This window comes from Mustela lutreola, chromosome 12 (assembly GCF_030435805.1).
Source record: "Mustela lutreola isolate mMusLut2 chromosome 12, mMusLut2.pri, whole genome shotgun sequence".
Lineage (NCBI taxonomy): Eukaryota > Metazoa > Chordata > Mammalia > Carnivora > Mustelidae > Mustela > Mustela lutreola.
The window spans coordinates 49,432,152-49,458,490 of NC_081301.1; the positions used below are offsets into that span (position 1 = coordinate 49,432,152).

The following is a 26,339-nucleotide window of genomic DNA, read 5'->3' on the forward strand; positions in this document are numbered from 1 at the left end:
AACAAAACAAAAACCCTCTGTATAAACAAACTAATATTACTGAATAACGATGGTGTGAGGTGGAACTGGAAGGCAGGGTGAGAAAGGTGTATTCCTTTTTGCAATTTTTGAAATTTTAAGCATTTTTTCAAAAGAAGGACTGTGAGGTGAGAGTGGAAATAATGAGCACAGCGATTTATCTGTCTAGTCTGTTCGAAAGGCCATAGCAAAATCCATAGACTGAGAGGCTTAGAAACAAAAGACTTCTTTCCTACAGTTTTAGAGGCCAGGAGGTCCAAAGTCAAGGCAGGGGCAGATGCAGAACCTCACCAGACTATCCCCATATTCTTCTTGCTGTGCAAGGGAGCTTTCTTTGGGACTCTTTTATAGGAACACTGATCCTTGGTTTCCTGGGTGGTTCAGTAGGTTATGCATCTGCCTTTGGCCCAGGTCGTGATCCTGGGGGGTCCTCTCCCTCTGCCTCGCCAGCCTGGTCCCTGGTTCATTTTCTCTCTCTCTCAATCTCTCTCTCAAATAAATAAATACAATCTTAAAAACAAAAAACACACAAAAAAACGATCTTATTCGTAAGGGCTCACCACTAATCTTACCTCTCAAGGGCCCCACTTCTCCATATTACCACCCTGGGGGTTAGGATTTCAACATACAAATTTTAGGAGGACAGTAGACCATGGCGGGGGCGGGGGAGGGGGGCAGACAATGAATTTTAGGAGAACACAAACAATCTTGAGCACCATTATTTACAGCTTTCCAATAAGGAAGGGGATGGGGTTCTGCAAAGAAATGGCAGCCGGAGGTTATGGGTCAGAATGAGACTTTTTAGAGCTGGGAGACGTTCAGCATGTTTTTAGGCTGATGGGAACCATCCAGACTCTTAGATTATATTCTGGCTTTGCTATATTATTGAACCTTTTAAATATCTCCATTACAACTTTGTCTGCTTGTGTATTTTTTTAAAAAAGACTTTTTAAAAAGATTTACTTATTTGAGAGAGAGTGAGAGCAAGAGAGAGCACACAAGTGGGGTAAAGGACAGAGGGAGAAACAGACGCCCCGCTGGGCAGGGAGCCTGTTGATGTCCGGGGGCTCCATGCGGGTGGGGGTTTGGGGGGGGGGGCTTGATCCCAGGACCCTGGGATCAGGCCTAGAGCGGAAGGCAGTCACTCAATCAACTGCGGCACCCAGGCACCCCTGCTTGTATGTTTCTTTTTCCGTTAGATAAAAAGTTCCCTGAAAAGGAGGCCCATCCTTTTCCATCCCTGTATCTCCTGTGCCTGGCTTGGTTCTAACATAAAGTAGGTGCCCAGCACCCATTTGTTGAATGATGTCATCGAAGATTCTCCCCACGGCTGTCCTCCGTACCACCTGGATCAATCCATTCATTACACCTCGCACCCCCCCACCCCCCCTTTCAAACTTCCATTTCCTCCTTGTAGGAAGGTCATCGTGGGTTCACGTGCTGGGGGGGTGGGGGAAGACTCCCCATAGCAGCACAGCTTAACATTGCTGGCAGTGGGCAGGACACGAACAAAATTAGAGAGACCCGGCTGTTGACTGTGATGATAAACGCCGAGTAGGGAGGAGGGGGATTGCTAACCTCCACGGAGAATCTGCTCTGCCACAAAAACTGCTTAACTTTTTCACTTGTTAGTTCATTTATCCCTGGCAAGAACTCTAGAAGAAAGGTATTACCATCATTTTACAGATGGGGAAACTAAGACACAGAGAGAGCAAGTCAGTTGTCCAAGGTCACACAGCTATGAAGGAATAAAAACACACGAGACAAAAAGATTGCCCTAATATAGTGACTTGATTTGTTTCAAACAAACAATAACCAGGTTTATTACTGTACCTTTTCTGTCATTCCTGTTCCCTCCTGCCCACCACCAAATATTTCATAAATACATGCCAGAGCTTATTTGCCACAAATCTGTAAAAGCGTCCCTTAGTCCCTGACCCAAGGGGTGAGAAATCCATTGTAATTCTTGCTCCTGGATATAGTTACAGAAATAATGCCAAGGAGTTTTGCTAACTTCACTTCGTTGATTGTACTTCCTTTCCCAAACATAGTGGGGCATATTTAAAATTAGTTTCTTCCTACAAGTAGGAATTGCCCTTGAAATTAATTTTTTTGTGTCCAAAATGATCTTTTTTTTCCTGCTTCCTCGACTTGGGCCAAATATGAGAGTTTACCGAAATGTACAAACTCACTTCCTCCCTTATTACTTCTCTTCCTTTCTGTATTTATGCTTCCCTTTGGAAAGTATCCCATTTCCCAAACACACTTGAAAAACTCATTTACCAGTCAGTTAGGAGAAATTTTACCTTTACTGATTGCTCTTGGGGATTATTTAACTTAACGCTATTGAATATAAGAAAGTATTCTGTTTGGTCAGGTTTCTCCTGGTCAGAGACTACCTTCAGGCCCTGGTATGGGGCTGAATTGTTTCCCCGCCCCCATTCTTAGGTTGAAATCCTAACCTCAGGACATCAGAATGTGACTAGTTTGAGATAAGGTCTTTAGTGAGGTAATTCAGTTAAAAATGACATGTTTAAAGGACGCCTGGGTGGCTCAGTCAATTAAGCGTCTGCTTTCAGCTCAGGCCACAATCCTAGGGTGGTCAGTTTGAGTCCTACATCGGGCTCCTGCCTCGGTGCAGAGCCCCTGTTTATGCATATGCGCGCTCTCTCTCTTTCTTTGGCAAATGAATAAATAAAATCTTTAAAAAAATAAATAAAATTAGGTCTTTAAGATGGAACCTAATTTAGGGGCGCCTGGGTGGCTCAGTGGGTTAAGCCGCTGCCTTCGGCTCAGGTCATGATCTCAGGGTCCTGGGATCGAGCCCCACATCAGGTTCTCTGCTCAGCAGGGAGCCTGCTTCCTCCTCTCTCTCTGCCTGCCTCTCTGCCTACTTGTGATCTGTCTATCGAATAAATAAAAAATTAAAAAAAAAAAAAAAAAAAAAAAAAAAAAGATGGAACCTAATTTATATAACTGGAGAAGAGATTAGGACACAGACACACAGGGAGGGAGGACAGAGCACTGAAGACACAGAGAGAAGGCCATCTACAAGCCAGGGAGCAAGGCCTCAGAAGAAACCAATCCCACCAACACCTGGGTTCTGAGACTTCTAGCTCCAAAATTGTAAGAAAATAAATTTCTGCTATTTAACCAGCTAAATACCACCTGCCGTGGTATTTTGTTTTGGCAGCTCTAGCAGATTCACACAGGTCCCCAATTCAAACCTCACCTCCTTTGCTGTGTCACTCAGCCTCCAAACCTGTCTGTCCAACAGGCTGTTGGCTGTTTCCACCTGTGTATCCCCTAGACACATCACACTTGGTGTGTCCAACCTGGAAGTCTCACCACTCTCTGTATGCCTGCCCTTCCTTCAAAGCTCCCCATCTTAGTGATGACACCCCCATGACAAGCCAGAAATCTAGGTGGCATTCCTGATTCAGCTGTCCCTCCACTCCCCCTTCTATTAGTTGTAAAGTTCTGTGCATTCTACCCCTTGAATCTCTTCATTTAATTTTTTGTTTCCATTGAAAAATGCCAAAACCGAAGAAAATTTGAAAGGATACAGTGAAAATTAACCATTTTTATAAAATATTTATTTATTTATTTATTTTAGGGAGAGAGCGAGCGAGCAAGAATGTGCGCCCATGCGTGTGCACAGATTTTGGGAGGGGTAGAGGGAGACGGAGAAAGAGAATCCAGGTAGATCTCCGCCCCCACCCCATTTGATCCCAGGACCCTGAGATCACGACCTAAGCCAAAATAAGAGTCAGATGTTTAACTGAGCCACCCAGGCGACACCCATTTAACATTTTTTATATTTGCTTCCACTTCTCCCATATATATACTCTCCTGTGTACATATGCTATATATATAATAGCATATAGTATGTGTGTACATATACATTTTTCCTGAGCCATTTGAAAGTAAATTACAAACACCATGGTATTTCACCTCTGAATATTTCAGCAGACACTTCCTAAGAATAAGGCCATTCTGCCACATAGTCTCAGTATCACCACCGTACCTAAAACTTAACATTATTTAAGTAATACAGTCTAATACATAATCCATATTTAAATTTTACCAGTTGTTTCCAAATATCTTCCTTCCCCTTCCTTTTCCTTGCCTATTCTCCCATTCTCTCTCACACACACACATACACAATCTATGTGTGTGCATATATATATATATATATATATATGCATGCATACCTCTAATTCAGATCTGACTCCACAAGATGTATATACATATACATATATGTATATATATATATATATATGCATGCATACCTCTAATTCAGATCTGACTCCACAAGATTCTACATTTTCCTCCCTACATTTACATATCCCACAGTGAAAATCCTGGTTCCCAAGACCTCAGTGGATTTATTCGTTCTATGTCTTATAATAGACACAAAATAGTTTCAGAATTGAGACTAATACAATGATCATTAGCAAATTTACTAAGTAAAATTTAAGATCTTCTTGCACTTCCTTTGGTCCTTAGAATATATCCCCCACCAGGAATACATAGTCAGAATACTGTCTTCAAAAGTTTCTTGAAAATAAATTTTTTAAAGGTTTTATTTATTTATTTGACAGGCAGAGATCACAAGCAGGCAGAGAAGCAGGCAGAGAAAGAGGATGCTGAGCAGAGAGCCCGATTTGGGGGCTCGATCCCAGGACCCTGGGATCATGACCTGAGCCGAAGGCAGAGGCTTTAACTCACTGAGCCACCCAGGTGCCCCAGTTTCTTGAAATTTTTTATCTGACTATATTTCTTTTTTTTTTTTAAGATTTTATTTATTTATTTGACAGAAAGAGATCACAAGTAGGCATAGAGGCAGGCAGAGAGAGAGAGAGGAGGAAGCAGGCTCCCTGCCAAGCAGAGAGCTCGACGCGGGACTCGATCCCAGGACCCCGAGATCATGACCTGAGCCTAAGGCAGTGACTTAACCCACTGAGCCACCCAGGCGCCCCAGTTTCTTGAAATTTTTTATCTGACTATATTTCAAATCGAGAGTTAATTTGTTTCTTTTTCAATTTTGTGACTTTTAAAAAAATCTTTTTACTTTTAAAAATATTTACAACATTTACATAGAAGTCAAACCTTTATAAAAGGAATATTTAAAGTACTAATGTCAGCAAGATGACCAAATAATTAGGGGCGCCTGGGTGGCTCAGTTGGTTAAGTGTCTAAATTCAGCTCAGGTCATGATCCTGGGGTCCTGGAATTGAGCTCCCCTCCCTCTGCCCCTCCCCTCACTCATGCTCTCTGTCTCTGTCTCTCTCTCTCACATAAATAAAATCTTAAAGAAAAAGAAAGACCTCCTTGCTCATATCTGTATCCCCAATAATAATAATTTGGCATCCAACCAGGGACAAAGTGCCTTTGTGGGAGCCTCAAGATCAGGTAGACTATGAAACCCCATTGCAGGCCAAGACCAAGGAGAGCTGTTTCAAGAAGGCAGGCCCTCACCCTGGCTGCTGGCTCACCAACTGTGGTCACGGCCACAGACGCAGAAACAGCTCTGTCACTCCATGACTTGGCTACAGCCCCAACTGGCTTTGGTTCTGTGAGCAGCACCATATGCAAAAGGCCTTGGGAGGAGTCACACCTACCGGTGCGTGGGGTAACAGGCATGGGGACCTCAGTCCTGGCTGGAGTCCCAGAAGTGGCCTATGAGCTGGCTCCAAGACACTCTTGGCTGGGATCCAGGAGCTCCTGGGAGTAAGCCTGTCAAACTTGGTCAAACAGCAGATTTTGAAACAGCCCTGGAGCTGGACTCCAGCCCATCCCAGCAGCAGCCTGTGAACAGTCCTGCTGGCACAAGGACCTGGCAGGAGACCTTCCTGTCTGTGACTTGGAGATCCTGAAAGGGTGCTGTCCTTTCTCCAGGCCCTCTAGCCATGGTCAGAGAGCCAGCCAGCCCACCCAGGGACCTGGCAGGAGACAGGCCAGTCCATGCCTCCGCAGCCAGGGACATCCTGCTGTCATTGCTATTCCCTCTACCCTACTGCCACTTGGTAAAAGTAGTCAATTGAATTAGGTAATCAATTAACAAATGCATTTCTATTTTATTATTTCCTTTCTTATTAAAAAAAAAAAACTAATTTTTCTCATTCAAAAGTATCTGGGGAACCCGGCTACATATTTTCTGAGAGATAGTCCTCATTCTTTGTTTACTGCAACAGACCATGTTTTCTTAATTCCAAGACTCACATTCCTTTCTATTTGAGCATTTCAGCATCAAAACCAGTCTTAAATCAGTGCCAAGAGGACTTACCAGCCACAAGCCTGAAAGTTAAGTTGTGATTGTTCTTTCCTGGACAGTTTCCTATTCATTTGTTTCTTAATGCAACTGAAGCACTTGAAAGAGCAGCGTCATGAAGTTCCATGTTGCATACTTGGGGTTGGTATTTGTTGAGCATATGCTTAACATTATTGTGATGCAGTATTGAAACAAAAAGTTGCCATTTATGTAAAAGATTGCCTGTTGCACATCAGAGACTGCAGTTGAATGTAGTAGACACAGCCAAGTCTCTTGGGAACAATGGCAAATTTCAGAGCAAAGGTTGGTGTGAGCCATTTATGCATCAGGAAGTACATAGGCACTAGAAGTATATCAGTTAAAAGCTTTCGGCTGACTTGCAAGAGAAGGTTTTATAATTCCAGCTTCTCTCATGAAGAAAAAAAAAAAAAGACCAAATAGAAAATAGACTTAGAATCCCAGCTGTCATTTCTATGCCTCAAAATTTTTCAGGTGATTCTAAAACTGACAAGACTATTTACACAGGATGCCTGCTTTCAATGCTGTTAGTTGACATTGTACTGGAAGGTCTTGGCAGAGCAATTAGGAATGAATGAATGCATGAACAGCATTCAAACAGAAAAGAAAGAGGTAAAACTATATTCATAGATGACATGATCATAAATAGAAGATCCCAAAGACACCACAAGAAAACAAATAAATTCAGCAGTTTTAGGAAATAAGATGAACACACAAAAATCAGATGTGTTTCTACACACCAGCAATGAATAATCTGAAAAGGAAATTAAGAAAACAATCCCAAAGGATAAAATACCTAGGAATAAAATGATAGAAGGAGATAGAAGACTTGCAAGCTGATAACCACAAAACATTGGTGAAATAAATTAAAAAGACCTAAATGAATGGAAAGACATTCTGTGTTATGAATTGGAAAACTCAATGTTGTACAGATGATAAAACTGATCTATGGATTAAATGTAATCCCTCTCAAAATTCCAACGGGGCATACTTTTCATACATGGGCATAAAATTCATATGGAATTACAAGGGATCCCAAAGAGCTAAGGCAATCTTGAAAAGAAGAACCAAAGCAAGGACTCACATTTCTGACTTACTACAAAGCTACCAATCCAAATAGCATGGAACTAGCAGAAGGACAGACATACAGACCAATGGAATAGAACTGAGAGTCCAGACTCATAAACTCATACATCTATGGCCATTTGATTTTCAGCAAGGGTGCCAAGATCATTCAATGAGGGAAAGAATAGTCTCAATAACAAATGGTGGTGGGACAGCTGATAGCTACATGCAAAAGAGTAAAGTTGGATTCACTACCTCACACCATACTAACAAATTAACTCAAAATGGATCAACGAGCCAAATATAAGAACTCAATACAGTTCTTGAAAGAAAACACAGGGCGCCTGGGTGGCTCAGTCAATACTTACCTGCCTTCAGCTCAAGTCATAATCCAGGGTCCTGGGGTAGAGTCCCATGACAGGCTCCCTGCTCCATGAGGAGTCTAATTCTCCCTCTCCCTCTGCCCTCCTCCCCTCTCGTGTTCTCTCTCTCTCCCTCGAATAAGTACATAAAAATCTTTTAAAAATATAGGAGTAAATCATCCTGACTTTGGATTTGGCAATGGATTTGTCTCAGATATAAGACCACAAGCATGATCATAAAGAAAAAAAAATAGATAAATTGGACTTCACCAATATTAAAAACTATTGTACATCAAAAGCCATTATGGGCGCCTGGGTGGCTCAGTGGGTTAAAGCCTCTGCCTTAGGCTCAGGTCATGATCTCAGGGTCCTGGGATGGAGCCCAACATTGAACTCCCTGCTCAGCAGGGAGCCTGCTTCCTCCCCTCTCTTTATGCCTGCATCTCTGCCTACTTCTGATCTCTGTCAAATAAATAAATAAAATCTTAAAAAAAAAAAAAAAGACATTATCAGGAAAGTGGAGGGGCAACTGGGTGACTCAGTGGGTTAAGCCTCTGCCTTTGGCTCAGGTCATGATCTCAGGGTCCTGGGATCGAGCTCCGCATTCGGCTCTCAGCGCAGCAGGGAATCTGCTTCCCCCCTCTTTCTCTCTGCTTGCCTCACTGCCTACTTGTGAGCTCTCTCTCTGTCAAATAAATAAATACAATCTTGAAAGAAAGAAAGAAGACACCTACAGAATGGGAGAACATATTTGCACATAATATATCTAATAAAAGTTATAATATTCTGAATATGCAAATAACTCTTACAACTCAACAAGACAAACTAATTCAAAATGAGTATAGCAGCCCTTTTGTACTATTGATGAGATTATAAAATGGTGTGACCGTTATGGGAAAGAGTACAGAGTTTCTTCAAAAAAATTAAAAATAGTGGCACCTGAATGGCTCAGTCAGTTAAGCCTCTGCCTTCAGCTCGGGTCATGATCCCAGGGTCCTGGAATGAAGCCCCATGTCAGACTCCCTGCTAAGCGTGGAGTCTGCTTCTCTCTATGCCCCTGCCCCCAGCTTGTGCTCTCTTTTGAGCTCTCTCTGTCTGAAATAAATAAATAAATAAATAATCTTTTTAAAAAATTAAAAATAGAACTGCTATATAATCCAACAATGCCACTTCTGGGTGTATATCCAAAAGAAATGAAAGCAGGGGCTTAAACAGATATATTCACATCTATGTTCATAGCAGCATTATTCATACATTGATGGTTCAGTGGTAGAATTCTCACCTGCCATAGCAGCCTTATTCACAACAGCTAAGTGGTAGAAGTAACCCAGATACTCATCAACAGATGAATAAACAAAATGTCGTATATAGGCACAATGGAATATTCTTCAGCTTTAAAAAGGAAGGCTTTTACAGGCTACAGCATGGATGAATTTTGAAGACATTATGCTAAGTGAAATAAGGATCACAAAAAGATAAGTACTACATGATTCCATTTCTATGAATTTGACTACTTGAAATACTTCATATAAACCAAGTAGAATGGTGGTTACCCAGGGTGGGGTGGGTGAAGTGGGGTGGGGAAGAGGAGGAGTTGTTTAATGGGTATAGAGTTCCAGTTTTGTGAGATGAAAAAGTTCTGAGGACCTGCTTCACAACAATGTGATTATATATATATATACGTATATAAAATCACATTGCTGTGATATATATATATATATAATATATGTGTATATATATATATATTTTTAAGATTTATTTATTTGAGAGAGAGAGCTCACATGAGCAAGTGGGAGAGGAAGAGGAAGAGAGAGAATCTAAGTACAGCACAGCCCCAACATGCGGGGCTCAATCTCACAACCCTAAGATCATGACCTGAGCTGAAATCAAGAGTCAGATGTTTAACTAACTGAGCCACCCAGGTACCCTACAATTATATTTAACACTACAACCTGTATACTTAGAAGTGATTAAGGTGGTAAATTTTGTGTTTTTTACCACAATTAAAAAAAAACATGAAAAGAAGAAGAAAAATCTGAGAAGTAGTCATGGTTTGACTCTTTGTCTCACATTAACTCCCTATTACTACTACTTCAGTGAAAACAGAGCTAAAAAACACAGTTGGGTAAAGTACTTGAATAGCTTCCTATTTTTCCAAAGAAGGCCAACAGGTGTTGGCTGGGATTTGGAGACACTGGAACAATCATCCATTGCTGGTGGGAATATAAAATGGCTCAGCAGCTGTGAAAATAGTTGGGCAGTTCTTCCAGGAGTTAAACACAAAATTTACATATGACCCAGCAATTCCACTTTTAGGTATACACTCCAAAGAATTAAAGACAGATACTCAAATGTACCAGCACTACTCGTGAGTTAAAAGTTGGAAATGATCCAAACGTCCGTCAATGGATGAATGAATGGATAAACAAATTATAGTCTTTATAGTGGAATATCGTTCAATCATAAAAAAGAATGAAATATTAATAAATGCTACAAGGTGGTTGAACTTAAAAAACATGAGAAGCCAGACATGAAGTTCGCATATTGTGTAATTCCATTTACAGAAGATGTAAATCCATAGAGACAGCACTCAAGCTGTGATTGCCATTGGGTGCTGGAAAAAGGGAATGGGGAGCAATTGTTTAATGGGGACACAGTGTCCTTCTGGAACTAGACAGAGGTGGTAGATGCACAACATTGTCAGTGTACTAAATGCTGATGAATTGTTTACTTAAAAATGATTAATTTTGTTATATCAATTTCACCTCATTACCAAAAAATTCCACAGGTTTTAAATGTGTCATTTCACCAACATTCTATACATTAATACTAGGTGATCAAACAGGATTTAGTGGACTATTTCAATTTCGAATGTGAAATGGGCCTAAACTCAAAACTTTGTGATACTGAAGAAGACGTGATGTTAAAAAAAGAAGAAGAAGGAGAAGAAGAAGAAGAATGTGACGACAACAATGAAGGAGAAGAAGAAGAGGAGGGATGTAATCATCTTGGAAAGTAAATTATTGTTTACCTGAAATACAGTTTTTATTTCTCGAAAAGAATATGGAGTAAATAATAGACAATAAATGTTCCTTCTTTAAGGATGCTGAGTGTGGTCTTCAGAGTTAGACCACCTGGGTTCTCATTCTTGCCTTCCCAGGAATGTTCTGGAGGACTATTAAATGCACTGTATCTTTTTCATGTCTTGTGTACTATTAAGAATTGCATCACTGGGGCACCTGGGTGGCTCAGTGGGTTAAAGCCTCAGCCTTGGGCTCAGGTCATGATCCCAGAGTCCTGGGATCCAGCCCCACATCGGGCTCTCTGCTCAGCGGGGAGCCTGCTTCCTCCTCTCTCTCTCTGCCTGCTTCTCTGTCTGCTTGTGATCTCCCTCTGTCAAATAAATAAATAAAATCTTAAAAAAAAAAAAAAAGAATTGCATCACTGCAGATTCAAGATTTACTATAACACATTCACTTATTCTCCTTCTACTGGCTGGTTCCATATTACCACACTGTAATATACTAATACCTACCAGAGTTGGGGCTATAAGTTAACAAATACTTACTGAATGCTTATTCTTTATGTGCCCTGCACTTTGCTGTGTCCTATGTGTTCCATAGAGAAGTTTAGACAGTAGCCCTGCCTCATTTATCATTTAGGAGAGGGCAGAAACCATAAACATACCAATTATGTATCATTAAGTATGAGAAGGGAAAACAGTGCTATACCAGAGATAAAAGGTGGGACACTATTATAGGGAGCATGGACAGGAAAGGTTTTTCTTGGGACATCTAATCTGAACGACCTACATAATATTAACAAATGGCAATAGGTGAATTTGTGGGATGTCTGAGGTCAGGGAAAGGAGATTGCAAAGTACTTAACTGCAGTGGAAAATGATGCATTTCCAGCAACAGCGATATAATTTTTCACTGTAAAAGATCCAGAGACAGAAGCCAGGGAGACCATTTAGAATGCACCGATGGTGGCCTGGCTTAACTTAGGGTAACTGTGGTTATTGACCTGGGCCAATGGGAAGGTGTGATTCTGCGACAGAACGACGATGACGGCAGAGCGGTTAGAGGACAGACAAATCACGGTTTTCAGGGCGTCCTGCTGTGAACCGGAACCAGAGCACCCCAAGCTTCTCAACTAAAAACTACAAATATTCAGACGGTGTCTAATGTACAGGAGAGGCCAAAAGAGCTGAACTCTGGTCCTGCCCTTCCCCTATGGTACCAGCAAAGACAGAGTGTTCGCGACCCAGCCGGGAGTCCACCCTGGATCAGGACAGAGCGGAACAGGTCAACCAAAGAGAATATAACCTTCAGAAAAACTTGCGCAGTAGAGCCGGTGTCCCACAGCGGACCGAGCCCACCTCTCGGGGCTTATTAACCCCGCCTCCGGAAGTACCGCCCGCCGGCGCTCACTTCCGCTATCCCTGGCGGCAGCTTATCTCGCGAGAATTAGAAGTGCCTATGAGACATGGGCTAAGCGGAAGTCGGGCCTCTTTTTCGTGGCGCCTCGGAGGCGTTAGGCTGCTTCAGGATGAAGGTAGGAAGTGGTGGAGGCTTTTGGAAGTGGGCTCCGGGGAGGCGAATCGAGCCCCAGAACATTGCAGTGCTACCGTCCTGGCTCTCCAGAGTCCTAGCTCCAGGTGGAGAAGAGTCTGAGGCGGGAGAAAGCCTGCCGCTCTCGGGTCCGAGGGCCCTCAGGAGAGCGGATGGCGAGCGATTACAGCTGGAGTCGCGCCGGGCGGGGAGCGCCATGGTGGCGTCCTCACGCTCGGCCGGGCGAATGCGGCCCTGCTGCCTCGTTGGCGGCCGGTGGGTCGCGCTTCTTGCTCTGTCGGGCTGAAAGGCTGCGGAGGGCCCTTCGGCCCCGGAGTCCTTCCGCGAGGCTTGAGGAAAAATGAGCTTAGTTTTAGTGGGATGTTTGTGCGTTATTATGCACACGTGTGCTTTAGCTAACAAAACCGACACCTGAAGGTATCAGCTCCTCGTCTGGGGGGTTAGGTAATGGCTTTTTGGTGGTTCTGCGGTTTTCTAAAGCTCTTCTCCCCTTCCTCCCCCCTTAATCCTTAGCTGAACATCTCTTTCCCAGCTACTGGCTGCCAGAAACTCATTGAAGTGGACGATGAACGCAAACTTCGAACCTTTTATGAGAAGCGTATGGCCACGGAAGTTGCTGCGGACGCCCTCGGTGAAGAATGGAAGGTTGGTTACCGAATTAACTGTCGGTGCTGTTGGTGATTGGTAATTGTGGAGCGGGGTTCCTGCTCCGGGTTCTGTCTTCTGACCTTGGGTTACACCTCCACGTTTCGCTTGAAGTAGAGCTGTCACCTTGCGGGGTTCTGTGTACGCCAAAGGAGAATCTACACCTAAAGTGGTTTAGAAAGTGCCAACAAGGGTGGTTTCTGGTTGGTTGCTCGTTTGTACTTTTCGTTTCTTAACATAATCTTTCCATTGCTCGAACTGTTCCATCTAGTAAAACATGGGTTAGAAATGGGACTTAATTGAGAAGAATTTGCTCGTTGATGTTGGCCAATTGAAGGTACAGACAAAACTTAGTAACCAGAGAAAACTGTAAGTTTCAAATGGGCTTTGATTTAGGATTTAAGGGCCGTAATCCTTTATTTTACAACGTGTCCCTGTATTCTGCAGGGTTATGTGGTCCGAATCAGTGGTGGCAATGACAAACAAGGCTTCCCCATGAAGCAGGGTGTCTTGACCCATGGCCGTGTCCGCCTGCTGCTGAGTAAGGGGCATTCCTGCTACAGACCAAGGAGGACGGGAGAGAGAAAGCGCAAATCTGTTCGGGGTTGCATCGTGGATGCCAATCTCAGTGTTCTCAACTTGGTCATTGTAAAGAAAGGTGAGGTTTCTTGTATTCTTGAGTTCAGTTTCTGTTGACACGGACTCATTTATTTATTTTTAAAGATTTATTTCTTTGACAGATCACAAGTAGGCCGAGCAGTGGGGGTAGGGGGGAGACTTCCTCTCGAGCAGAGAGCCGGGGCGGGACTCGATCCCAGGACCCTGAGATCATGACCTGAGCTGAAGGCAGAGGCTTAACCCACTGAGCCACCAAGGCACCCCTGACACTGATTACCAAAATGGTTTGTTATTTGCAGTATCCAGTTTGACCATTGGACTGTTTCTTTACCAATGCATAAACAGTAATTACGGTTCTTGTTTGTAAGCAAGTTGTGGAACTAAGAAGTTCTGATCACTTTCCTCCTCAGGAGAGAAGGATATTCCTGGACTCACTGATACTACTGTGCCTCGACGCCTGGGGCCCAAAAGAGCCAGCAGAATCCGCAAACTCTTCAATCTCTCTAAAGAAGATGATGTCCGCCAGTATGTTGTGAGAAAGCCCTTAAACAAAGAAGGTAGGGGAAATTATGCAATTCGGGGTTTGCTCAATTTCGGTTGTCTGTAGCATTTTATACAGATAATAGAAAGTCCATCTATTATGTATTTACCGTATTTTAGGAAAATATTGGGAAGAGGGTCAAGATGGGCACTTGTTACTAATCCTTGTTTTATCTGATGGTTCTCTAGAGTATTAGAATTTTACGTGAAATTTTGCCTGGGTTACTGACGTATGTTTATCTGAAGATAACTTACCAGACCTAAAGTTCATTAGTTTTGGTTAGGAGTCAGGAAGATAATAGGAAATTCTGGGACTGTTAACTCCTGGCCTTTATTTTCTTGATCTGAGATGTGGATAGCAGTTGTAGGAGTTGTGGCCATTAGAAGGAAAATACTTGATTCAAAATCCTAGGAACAGGGCGCCTGGGTGGCTCAGATAGTTGTCATGATTTCCAGGTCTCGGGATTGAGCCTCATGTGGGGCTCTCAGTGGGGAGTCTACTGCTTCCTCTGCCCATCTTGGGTTTTGTTGACAGGGTGGTAAGTCTATTGAGTTATATAGTAGTTTAGATTTGGCTTAAAAGGCTTCCTACATGTAAGTTCTAGGTAGTCCTGTTAGTAATGTTTTTAAAATGTAGATGTGGATCCTGATGAACATGGGTATTGACAAGTGATTGAATCGTCATCTAAATTTTCAGGTAAGAAACCTAGAACCAAAGCGCCCAAGATACAGCGTCTTGTTACTCCACGTGTCCTCCAACACAAACGTCGGCGTATTGCTCTGAAGAAACAGCGCACTAAGAAAAACAAGGAAGAGGCTGCAGAATATGCTAAACTTTTGGCCAAGAGAATGAAGGTAAATCAAGAAGACTGGGGGAGGGAAAGTCAGGCCTGACTTTGGATTTTTAAGCCGGACAAACTATAACTGCTTTTTTGTTTTGTTTAGGAGGCCAAAGAAAAACGCCAGGAACAGATTGCCAAGAGACGGAGGCTGTCCTCTCTGAGAGCTTCTACCTCTAAGTCTGAGTCCAGTCAAAAATGAGATTTTCTAAGAGTGACAAATAAATAAGATCAGACATTAAATCCCCTTCATTGACTTTTCATTGATGATAAATCATAGATAAATGGATGAAAAAAGTGAGATAAATAGGGGAATATTATATACAGCAATCTGATGGTGGATAAAGTTGCAAGAGATACTTCAAAGTGAAACCCTTCAAGGTGAGCAGTTGAGACAGTACTGTAACAGTGGATGGCCAGAACAGGGTTTCTTTTGGGATCGGTGGGTGGCTCAGGAAAGGATTCTGAGCATAAGGTACCTATTGTTTTTTCAAGCAAGGCATGGAACAATTTGGGGGAAATAAGGGACTAGGACTATTAATATTTTGTACACTTTATTTTGAGGAGTACAGTTTTAAAGATCTATACACAATACATGAAAAGTGCCCTTAAGAAGATGGACATTGTCATATGTAAAAAAGATGCCTTGTTAAAAGCATAGTTAACAGATACCATTTTAAAACAGTTCACAAAGCTTTTAAAACCAGTGCAAATTATATTAACAAAAGCTTTTCAATTCTAGTAAATTGTTACTCATGCATTTTTATGGTTTCACACTGTGCCTTTAAGAAACACTTAGATCAGTGAAGGATGCACAAAGTAGTATACTTCTAATGTAGCCTGTCTAGTTTCTGTATAGTAATTGCAGTTAGAAGTATCCTTTATAGACTAGAAGGCTCTTAAAAAGGCACATCACGCTTTAAGGGTGAAGAATGGGAATTCCTTATTTGCTGGAATACATGTTTTAACCACAGGTAAGTAAAATTTTCAAACTGCTTTAACATGGAGACTGAAGCTGTGCTTTGCACAATGCAGATTGTGATTCAGAAGATTTGTGGCCCCAGATTGTACGTTAGTAATAAGTTCCCAGCTAATGCCAATAATGCCAGTCCTCAGACTGAACCAGCTAGCTGGGGGAGATAATGCTGCTCTTAATACATGGTATTAAAAAGTTGAATAACATGAAAAATTTTAATTGGCAACTGATGATCCATAAATTAAGGTCAAACTAAAAAGGCAGAAAGGGAAAATGGAGCATTTGTAAGTGATAACATAAAAGGAATAAACACCGCAGTTGGGGTAAAGTCCAGAAGTCCGGTATACAGTCCCGACTATCAAATCCAAAACTAAGTAAGTAATGCTAAACATCTGGACTAATTTGAAAGATTGTTTGCAGAAGTTCTCAGGCTTTTTAAGTTTAATACATGGCTACAATCATTCTAGATATTTCTAAATGTATGGATAATGACTGCATTATCTGGCTTTACAGTTTTGTTTGCAGTAAATTTTTAGTGGTCCCCTTTCTGTGGCAGGTACTAGAAGAGGCCTTTGTGCACTTTTAACACAACAACCCCTATTTCTAAATGAAAGCAGGGTAAGGTTTCCAATGTATAATGGCTGAGTTATTTAGAATGCTGTAAAAAGTTACTAGGAAATGTATACTTTGGAACGGTAGAGCCAAATCTTCAATGTGTGAGGCGATCCTCCTTAACTTAGTAGGAAGTGCTTTGGTACGTAATTTAGTTCAAGTTAATGAAGACTACAGAGAAGGGGAAAAACACAATATCAAACTCAAAAAATCACAAAGGTTAGAACTGCACACATTTCAGGAGCCTTAAGCAAACAGCAAACAAGAATTTTCCATTTTTATTCAACCTCAAGCTTAGATGTAAGATAATTACAAACTTTGTTGGGACAGTAAATGTTAAGTACCAAGTGTTAAATTGCAAAAATACATATTCTGAGATAGTGCAAATGATCCATTTTTAAGGTAATGAGTTGTACATAATTTCTGTCAAGTTCTTTCACTCAGCAATTTCATAATAAATTGAAACAAAATCTGCATAGGTTAGATTAGCCCTGAAATGTTGAAAGACTAGTATAGTAAAAAGTTCTAAAAGATTACACCAGGTGGGACATTTGTAACACCTGGAAATTCTATCAACTAATTCAGTCATCTGCATAATTACTGTAAAAGCACACAACCAGTGGCTTTTTCAAATCTTGCAGAGTTCAGGCAAACTTAATTGTTGCTAAGGGTTTTTAACGAAAGGCCATGATAAATGTCAGGCATGTGAGGTCATGATTTTCTTGAACCTACTGGCAACAAGCTCAATAAGCTTTAACGTTTTAAGACTTAATTGATCCATCCTAAAAAACTATTTACAAATGCACAAATAACAAGCATACAAATTAAATATACAAGAATAAAATTCTGTGTGCAGTGCAAGTTTATCCCACAGGTTTTTAAAAGTGACCAATAGCAACAATTGATGTACCTGAACAATTTGAGGTCAAAAAAATAAAATTTTAAGCACATTACAATTTTGTAAATTATGAGGCTGGTTTGATTTCATTTAAACTATGATTGGTTCCTTTATTCCAATCTTAAAGCTGTTGTAAATTAACATGGTATTGGGAAGAGGATGAAAAGTCACTTGGATATTAAAGATAAAATCTGCTAAGGAAGAGAATACCTAAGGCAAGGCTGCCCTCAGACTTTAAAATAGTTTTGATTAATGACTACAGCTGAGTTTAGTAGTAGTCATGTAATAGTTGTAGACCCCTTTCAGAAAATTGTATTGCAACATGCAGTCTAGGAATTTTAATAAATATAATATGGCTGTACATACAAATCCCTACACAGCCACACATATATACACACACATACACAAATAGTTGCTCCTGTAATTGAGATTTCATTTTTTGGGGGGTTAGGCAAGTTTACATTAAACTGCTATTCCCCAAGACCAACAACTTAAAATATAAACAAATGCCAAGAATGAATAGTTTCGCATTATCAAACAAATACACTGAGAAATCCAAAAACTGTTTTGGATCAAGCACAGGCAGATGAACCATTCAGAAGTTGCAAGCCTTTTAGATAACTAACCCTGGGGCATTTTTATGTTGTGAGATGATTCAGTATGAATTATATTTCATTATATGTTGTCCCAAGCGTTAACTTCATTTCCCTTTCATCAATTGTTAGCATTTGAATAAACCTTGAATGTTTGCCAACGGAATCTATTCCCTCAAGCTTTGTTGAAAATCTACTGAGCATCTTATTTAAATGAGAGGTGCTCCAAAACACTTCCTGCACCATTCCATACTGATACTTGGTGGAGCATCAATTTTCTGCAGCTTTTCAAGAATCTCTGAAGATAGATTATTGTATGCAAGTCCATATTCATTGTCAAAAGCCTCTGAAAGACATTTTCAAAAATGCAGTTGTAATTTGTTAGAAGTTATAAAATGAAAAATGTCAGTAATTTTATATGTATCTATAAACTGCATATTTAAAAGTAGAAATCTTTGGAAAGTAGAGGATCAATATTTATCCAAACCAATTATAATTCTGTAAATTACTTTAGAAAATGAAAGAACCTCCTTTAGTAATCCTTAATTAACCAACTTACCAATATCAATATTCTCTCTTCCAAGGGATACTAATGATAAGAAGAGGATTTCTCGGTATAAACTCCTATAAAACAAGTATTTTTAAAGTTAATGGGTAGAGAACATAAAAATGCACATATGAAAGTTTTATAAAATGGTGAAAAATGATTACGTTCTATATCTAGTTAACAGTAATGTGCCCATGTCAGTGTCCTGGTTCTGATAAAACACTACATACAGTTAGATGTCAGTTTAGGGGAAGCTGGGTGAAAGTATGGTGAATCCTGTGCTACTTTTGCAATTTACTTTGAATTTCTTTTTCAAGTTAAAAAGTTTCAGACGTAAGGCTTCACACTAAAAACTATTTTAAGTGGTGTGTTTTAACTTTATTATAATATTTTAGCAGTATAAATACAGTTGACCCTTGAACAACATGGAATTGAATTTCATGGGTCCACCTCTATTTTTTTTCTCAATACAGCAGAGTACTGTAAAGGTATTTACTAACTTTATTGTAAAAATTCATTATATTACACAACATACAAAATGTGTTTTGTTTGTGTTATTGGTAGGACTTCTAGTGAACAGCTATTAAGTTTTGGGGAAGTCAAACATCATACGCAGATAATCAATTGCAAGGCGGGGGGGTCACTCAAGGGTCAGCTATAATAGGTAACTGTTTTAACTCTACTTTGCAATTATAATTTGCAAAAGAGTTTCCTCTCATCTTTTCCCACTTGACAAAGTAACATTAATTTTTAAATAAGTTAGGGGTCTAAAACCCTTGGACACTGTGAAAAGTGGTGTGGTCTTTATTATTATTTTTTTAATCAATAAAGGACAGACTACAATTGGCTTGTGAACATAAAAGTGTAACAAATCAAACCTTAAAAATGAGCTTCATAGCTCAGTTAAAAATGAAGGAAAGCTTAAAAAATGAACTGATTTCAGAGTACTTAACACAGAAAAAAAATTAGAGTAATGCTGATTTTGATAATGCTTCATACAGACTTGTACAGAAGCTTCAGAAGTCGTAACCTATTTCTAATTTTCCTTCTCCGCCTTTAAACTACAGATACTTGAAACTTGCTGCCCTTTAGACCCTGAGATTACAAAAGGATCCATTCATTTTCATCATCAGTTCATGCTCTGTCACTTCTGAGGTTATCTTCAAATATGCCATGACCAAAGAAACTTGCAGAGGACTTGCCAACTCTTGCCAACTGTTGGTATTTGGTAGCATTTATTATGCCACCTTTTCTGTAGTTTCCACTGCAAAATTCACTTATACTGAGACTGGGATTAGTACTGATCTAAGCCTGTGAGCAGACAATAGAGATCAGGAAAGCTCTATATCCTTTGTAATTTACTGTTTCCATCACTTACATAAATTGTTTCTATTCATAAACAGGTTTGTTTTGTTTTGTTTTACTGTCCCACAAGAAAAAAGATGTGCAGGTATGACAGGGCCTGAACAAGTAGTACATATGTACTGACATCACTGCTAACGAATTCATAGGTTTCCAGTGAATAGCAGTAATGTTTCCCCAAAGACTCTACATTTTAGACATGAATGAACTACCTCCTAAATTTTATTCTTCCACACACAATTTTTATAATATTTGCTCAAGTATGAACAGATACATTTGGGCAGCACTTTTTGAAACAGTCAGGTGTTCTACACTGAGTATGTTTCCTTTACAACTAGAGATATTCTAAAAATAATACTTAAACATGAAATTGTCTTGAGTGGCATGAAGCAAAACCTGGATTCCTACCTTTGCCTTTTCATGTCTGGCTTTATTAGCTGTGAAAGTAGGTTGATGGGTTTAAGAACATCATTATGTTGAATACTCTGCCTGATGGTTTCTACTAAAGTGCTTGTTTCTTCTTGTTCCTCTGACAGGAGAGATAATTTCTTTTCAGAATCTAATAATAAGAACACAGTAAATAAGAATACTTTTAATTATTTTTGTTTAAAAAGTTTTTCCCCCAGAGTTGTAGCATTTTCTACAAGTATTGTCTTTTATTCAACACTGCCCCCTCCCACCAGTAAAATTATGTATCAATGTGGCCAGCTAAAAAATATTTTTCCTGCTTTCTTCAGATATGGAAGTCCAGTCCCTTTGCCTTCTCCCTGAATGTAGGGGTTCCTTCTTCAGGCTGGGATGTGATAACTTGTACTCTGGCAGCAATCGTGACCATGAAGTAACCTTAACCAATGGAAAAGGCACTACACCAGGAGCCTGGGTCGCTGATGACAGGAGTTACCTCCCAGTCATGGAGTGTCCACTTCATAACTTCTTTGAGAGAGAATAATCTTAACCTGTTTAAGCTTCCGTTATTTGCTATTAAATATAGCAGAGTATAATCCAAATTGAAACAAGGGTAATTCCAGAATTACTAAGAACAAATACTTATAGATTTCATAAATTACAAAAGAGCTTTAATACTAGGATTTAATCATTCTAATATTAAAAATACACAAGTCCAGGTGCCTGGATAGGTTGGTTAGTTAAGCATCCAACTCTTTGGGTTTCAGCTCAGGCCATGCCTCCTGGGTGAGATCAAGCCCCATATGGAGCCCCACTCTCAGTGCGGAGCCTGCTTAAGAGTCTCTCTCCCTCTGCCTTTGCCCCTTGCCCTGTTTGTGCTCTCTCTCAAAAAAAAAAAAAAAAAAAATAAGTAATAGGGCACATGAGTAACTCAGTGGGTTAAACATCTGCCTTCGACTCAGATCATGATTTCAGGGTCCTGGGATCGAGTTCTGCATGGGCTCCCTGTTCTGCGGGGAATCTACTTTTCCTTCTCCCTCTGCCTGCCACTCCCCTGCTTGTGCTCTCTCTGTGTCAAATAAATAAACAAAATATTTTTTAAAATAAGTAAATTAAAAAATCAACAAAGGGTGATTGGCCTGGAAGAAAGGGAAAACTTTAACACTGCAGGTAATTCCAGCAACTATACAATTTTCTGTGTACCCATGTTAGTTGAGATGGGAATATGTATCCAGTAGCTCCGTAGTCAGCCTCAGTTAGAGTGCCTGTCATAGAACAAGCTACTGTGTTTTTCATTCAACACAGCCTCTTAATAAAGACAACTAGCAGAACTTCATTTGTATTCAAATAACAAAGTTCTCTGTTAAAAGGAGAAATACTGGCTGCTACGGGTTCTGATTCTAGCTCTTCCACCTGCTACATGATGGTCTTTGAATATATTTGACTTTTATGCTGTGCTATGATCTTAGAACCTAACCTAAATATAATCTGCAACTTTACTGTTTCTCCCATAGTTCAGTTTTTTAATTACTATTTGAGAAATAATTCCCATTCAATTCACCCACTTAAAAGTGTATAATTCCATGACTTTTAGTATATTCATGAAGTTTTGCAACCATCACAATCAATTTTTGAAGATTATCATTCCCCCAAATAAACCTATCAGCAGTCCCTCCTCTATCTCCCCAATCCTTCAGCCACAGGCAACCACTAATTACTTTTTCTCCACAGATTTACATGTTCTGGACAGTAATATAAAAGTAATCATACTGGGGCGCCTGGGTGGCTCAGTGGGTTAAGCCGCTGCCTTCGGTTCAGGTCATGATCCCAGGGTCCTGGGATCGAGCCCCGCATCGGGGGGGTCTCTGCTCAGCAGGGAGCCTGCTTCCTCCTTTCTGCCTGCCTCTCTGCCTACTTGTGATCTCTCTCTGTCAAATAAATAAATAAAATCTTAAAAAAAAAATTCTCTTAAAAAAGAAAAGTAATCATACTTTGTGTTTTGTGAGTGGTTTCTTCTATAATGTTTTCTAATTCATCCATATTGTAGTATGTATCAATATTAATAACTTTTATTTCTAAGTTAAGAATCCATTGTATGGATGTACTATACTTCATCCATTTCTCAGTGGATGGACATTTAGGATGTTTTCATTATTTGGTTATAAGAAAATGCTGTTAAGCACAGTGTACTACTTTTTAGACATATGTATGTTTTCATTTCTCTTGGGTGCATACCCGAATGCTACTGCTGTGTCTCATGATAACTGGGCCATTTGAAGAACCTTTGAAACTGTTTTCCAAAGCAGCTACTTTTTATTCCACTCAGGAGTGTATGAGGATTCCAATTACTCTATATCCTCACCAATACTTGTTAGTATCTGATGCCTCAAATTAAGGCCTGCCTAGTGAGTGTGATACAAGCGGGGGTGGAGGGAGGGAGGGACAGGGGGAGAGAAATCCTCAAGCAGACTCCCCACTGAGCTGCAGGTGGGGCTTGATCCCAGAACCTGAGATCGACCTGAGTTCAAGAAATCAAGAGCTCAGCCAACTGAGCCATCCAGGGGCCCTCTATTTTATTCTTTTTAATGCTATTGTAAATGGGATTATTTTTGTATTATTCATTAAAAAGTATATGGAAATACAGTTAATTTTATTTAAATTAGCCAGCATATAGTACATTAGTCTTTGGTGTAGTGTTCAATGATTCCTTAGTTGCATATAACACCCAGTGCTCATCATATGCCCTTCTTAATCCCCGTCACCCAGTTACCCCACATCCCCCCCATACAGGTAATTTCTGTGTATTGCTCTAGTATCCTCAACTTTGCTAAGTTATTACTTCCATATAGGGTGTGTATTCTCTCTATATCTTTTGTTAGATTACTTTTATTGTTGAGGAGCCTGACTGGCTCAGTTGGTTGAGTGTCTGGCTCTGGATTTCAGCTCAGGTCATGATCTCACAGTCGTGAGATCAAACCCTGCATCAGGCTCTGCAATGGGCATGGAGGCTCCTCCTTAGGATTCTTTCTCTCTCCCTCTCCCTCTGTCCCTCCCCAACCCTGCTCATGCTCTCAAAAAAAAAAAAAAAAATTATTGTGAAGTATAGTTAACAGGTAATGCTATATTAATTTCAACTGCATAACACAGTGGTGTGGCAATTCTGTAGCTCACCACAGTAAGTATATAGTCACCACGTGTCACATTAAAACATTGACCATATTATCTTTGCTGTAGTTCTCTTCTCTGTGACTATTATATAACTGAAGTTTACATCTCTTAACTCCATTCACCTATTGTGTCCATTCCTCACATCCGTCCCCTCTGGCAACTACCAGTTCTCTGTCTTTATGACTGTTTCTGGTTTTTTTGTTTTTATAGATTCCACATATAAGTGAAACCATGCAGTATTTGTCTTTCTCTAACTTATTTCACTTAGCTTAATGCCCTCAACATCCATCCATGATACTGCAAATGGCAGGATCTCATTTTTAATGGCTGAGTAATATTCCATTATGTAGTACTCCACACACCTGTTATCTTCTTTATCAATTTGTATTGGTTGCTGGACACTTGGGTTACTTTCATACCTTGGCTACTATAAATAATGCAGCAAACACAGTGTTTTTTATTTCTTTGGGCAGAAACCCTGTAGTGGAATTACTGGATCATATGGTAGTTCTAGATTTAATTTTTTGAGAAACCACCATATTGTTTTCCACAGTGCTGCACCAATTTACATTCCCACCAACAGTGCACAAGTTCCTGTTTCTCTACATGCTCAGACCACGTGTTCTTACTCTTTTTGATATTAGCCATTCTGACTAGTGTGAGTTTCACTGTGGTTTTGATTTGAATTTCCCTGATTAGTGATTTTGAGCACCTTTTTATGTGTCTCTTGGCCATGTGAATGTCTTCTTTAGAAAAATGTCTATTCAGGTAATCTTCCATTTTTAAAACTGGATTATTTGTTGTTGTTATGTAAGTTCTTTATATTTTGGGTAATAACTCTTTACTGAAAGTATCGTTTGCAAATTTCTTCTCCCAGGCAGCAGACTGCCTTTTCATTTTGTTGATGGTTTCCTTTGCTGTGCAACATCTTTTTATTTTGATGCAGTCCCACAGTTTATTTCTGCTTTGGTTTCCCCAGCCTGAGTAGACATACCCATAAATATGTTGCTTATGGGCACCTGAGTGGCTCAGGGGGTTAAGCCTCTTGCCTTCACAGCTCAGGTCATGGTCTCCGGGTCCTGGGATCAAGCCCCACATCAGGCTCCCTGCTCGTGGGGAGCCTGCTTTCCCTCTCTGCCTGCCTCTCTGCCTACTTGTGATCTCTCTGTCAAATAAGTAAAGAAAATATTTAAAATATATATATTGCTATGCCATAGTCTAAGAAATTAGTGCCTATGCTTTCTTCTGGAGTTTTAGATTTTAGGTATCACATTTGGGTCTTTAATCTGTTTTTAATTTATTTTGGTGTAGGGTGTAAGAAAGTGGTCCAGTTTCATGCTTTTGCCTACAGCTATCCAATTTTCCCTTTTGTTGAAAAGACATTTTCTCCATATGTATCTCTTGCCTCCTTTGTCATAGAGTAACTGGCCATATAAGAGTATGGGCTCTGTATTCTGTTTCACTATGTAACTATTTTAGTGCCAGTACCATACTACTTTGATTACTATAGCTTTGTGCAGTGTATCTTGAAATCTGGGATTGTAAGCCTCCAACTTTGTTCCTCTTTCTCAAGATTACTTTGTCAGGGCGCCTGGGTGGCTCAGTGGGTTAAGCCGCTGCCTTCAGCTCAGGTCATGATCCCAGGGTCCTGGGATCGAGCCCTGCATCGGGCTCTCTGCTCAGCAGGGAGCCTGCTTCCTCCTCTCTCTCTGCCTGCCTCTCTGCCGGCTTGTGATCTCTCTCTGTCAAATAAATAAATAAAATCTTTAAAAAAAAAAAGATTACTTTGTCTATTTGGGATCTTTTTTAGTTCCATACAAATTTATGATAATTTTTTCCAGTTCTGTGAAAAATGCTATTGGCATATTTATATGGACTGCATTGAATCTATATATTGTTTTGGGCAGTATGGACATTTTAATGAGATCAGTTCTTCCAATCCATGAATATGTTGTAACTTTCCATTTGTTTGTGTCATCTTCAATTTTTTTCATCACCGTCCCACAGTTTTCAGAGTATAGGTCTTTTACTTTGTAAAATGTATTCCTTGGTATGTTATCCTTTTTGGTACAATTGTAAATAGAAGGGTCTTCTTAATTTCTCTTCCTTCAACATTGTTTTTAGTGTATAGAAATGTTATCAATTTCTGGCTATTACTTTTTTTTTTCAAAGATTTTATTTATTTATTTGACAGAGAGATATCACAAGTAGGCAAAAAGGCAGGCAGAGAGAGGTAGGGGGGAAGCAGGCTCCCCGCTGAGCAGAGAGCCCGATGGGGGGCTCGATCCCAGGACCCTGAGATCATGACCTGAGCCGAAGGCAAAGGCTTAACCCACTGAGCCACCCAAGCACCCTCTGGCTATTACTTTTATAACTCCACTGAATTTTAATAGTTTTGTGGTCAAGTTTTTCAGGTTTTCTCTATATAATATCATGTCATCTTCAAATAGTGTAGTTTTACTTCCTCCTTTCAAATTTGGATGTCTTATTTCCTGTCTGACTGCCACAGCTAGGATTTCCAGTACCATGTTGAATAAAAATGGTAAGGGTAGACATCCTTGTCTTGTCCCTGATCTTAGAGGGAAAGTTTTCAGTTTTCACCACTGAGTATAATCTTAGCTGTGGGTTTTTCATATATGGCTTTTTTATGTTATGTTCCCTCTAAACCCATTTTATTTAGAGTTTTTATCATGAATGACGTTCTTTTTTTCAGAACCTAATGAGATGATGTTTTTTCATCCTTCCTTTTATTAATCACATTAATTGATTTGTAAATATAGAATCCTTGTTGTATCCCTGGAATGCATCTTACTTGATCATGATAA

The 26,339-nt window shown here is 40.1% G+C and overlaps 2 protein-coding genes across 4 annotated transcripts in view; one reads left to right on the forward strand and one right to left on the reverse strand.

Moving 5' to 3' along the window:
• The first annotated feature begins 12,164 nt into the window (after positions 1–12,164).
• On the forward strand, positions 12,165–15,200 carry RPS6 (ribosomal protein S6). The gene is made up of 6 exons (XM_059143125.1): positions 12,165–12,294; positions 12,825–12,956; positions 13,404–13,614; positions 13,985–14,131; positions 14,812–14,969; positions 15,060–15,200. The coding sequence occupies exons 1-6, from the start codon at positions 12,289–12,291 to the stop codon at positions 15,153–15,155; spliced, it is 750 nt and encodes a 249-aa protein (XP_058999108.1). The 5' UTR covers positions 12,165–12,288; the 3' UTR covers positions 15,156–15,200.
• Positions 15,201–15,490: 290 nt separating this feature from the next.
• The window catches only part of DENND4C (DENN domain containing 4C), a 142,222-nt gene continuing 131,373 nt past the window's right edge, over positions 15,491–26,339 (reverse strand). For all 3 annotated transcript variants that reach the window (XM_059143124.1, XM_059143123.1, XM_059143121.1), the window contains 3 exons: positions 20,350–20,500; positions 18,592–18,656; positions 15,491–18,378 (listed from right to left, as the gene is read on the reverse strand). In XM_059143124.1, coding sequence (XP_058999107.1) covers positions 18,242–18,378; positions 18,592–18,656; positions 20,350–20,500 — 353 coding nt within the window. In that variant the 3' untranslated portion in view covers positions 15,491–18,241. The remainder of the gene's footprint in view (positions 18,379–18,591; positions 18,657–20,349; positions 20,501–26,339) is intronic.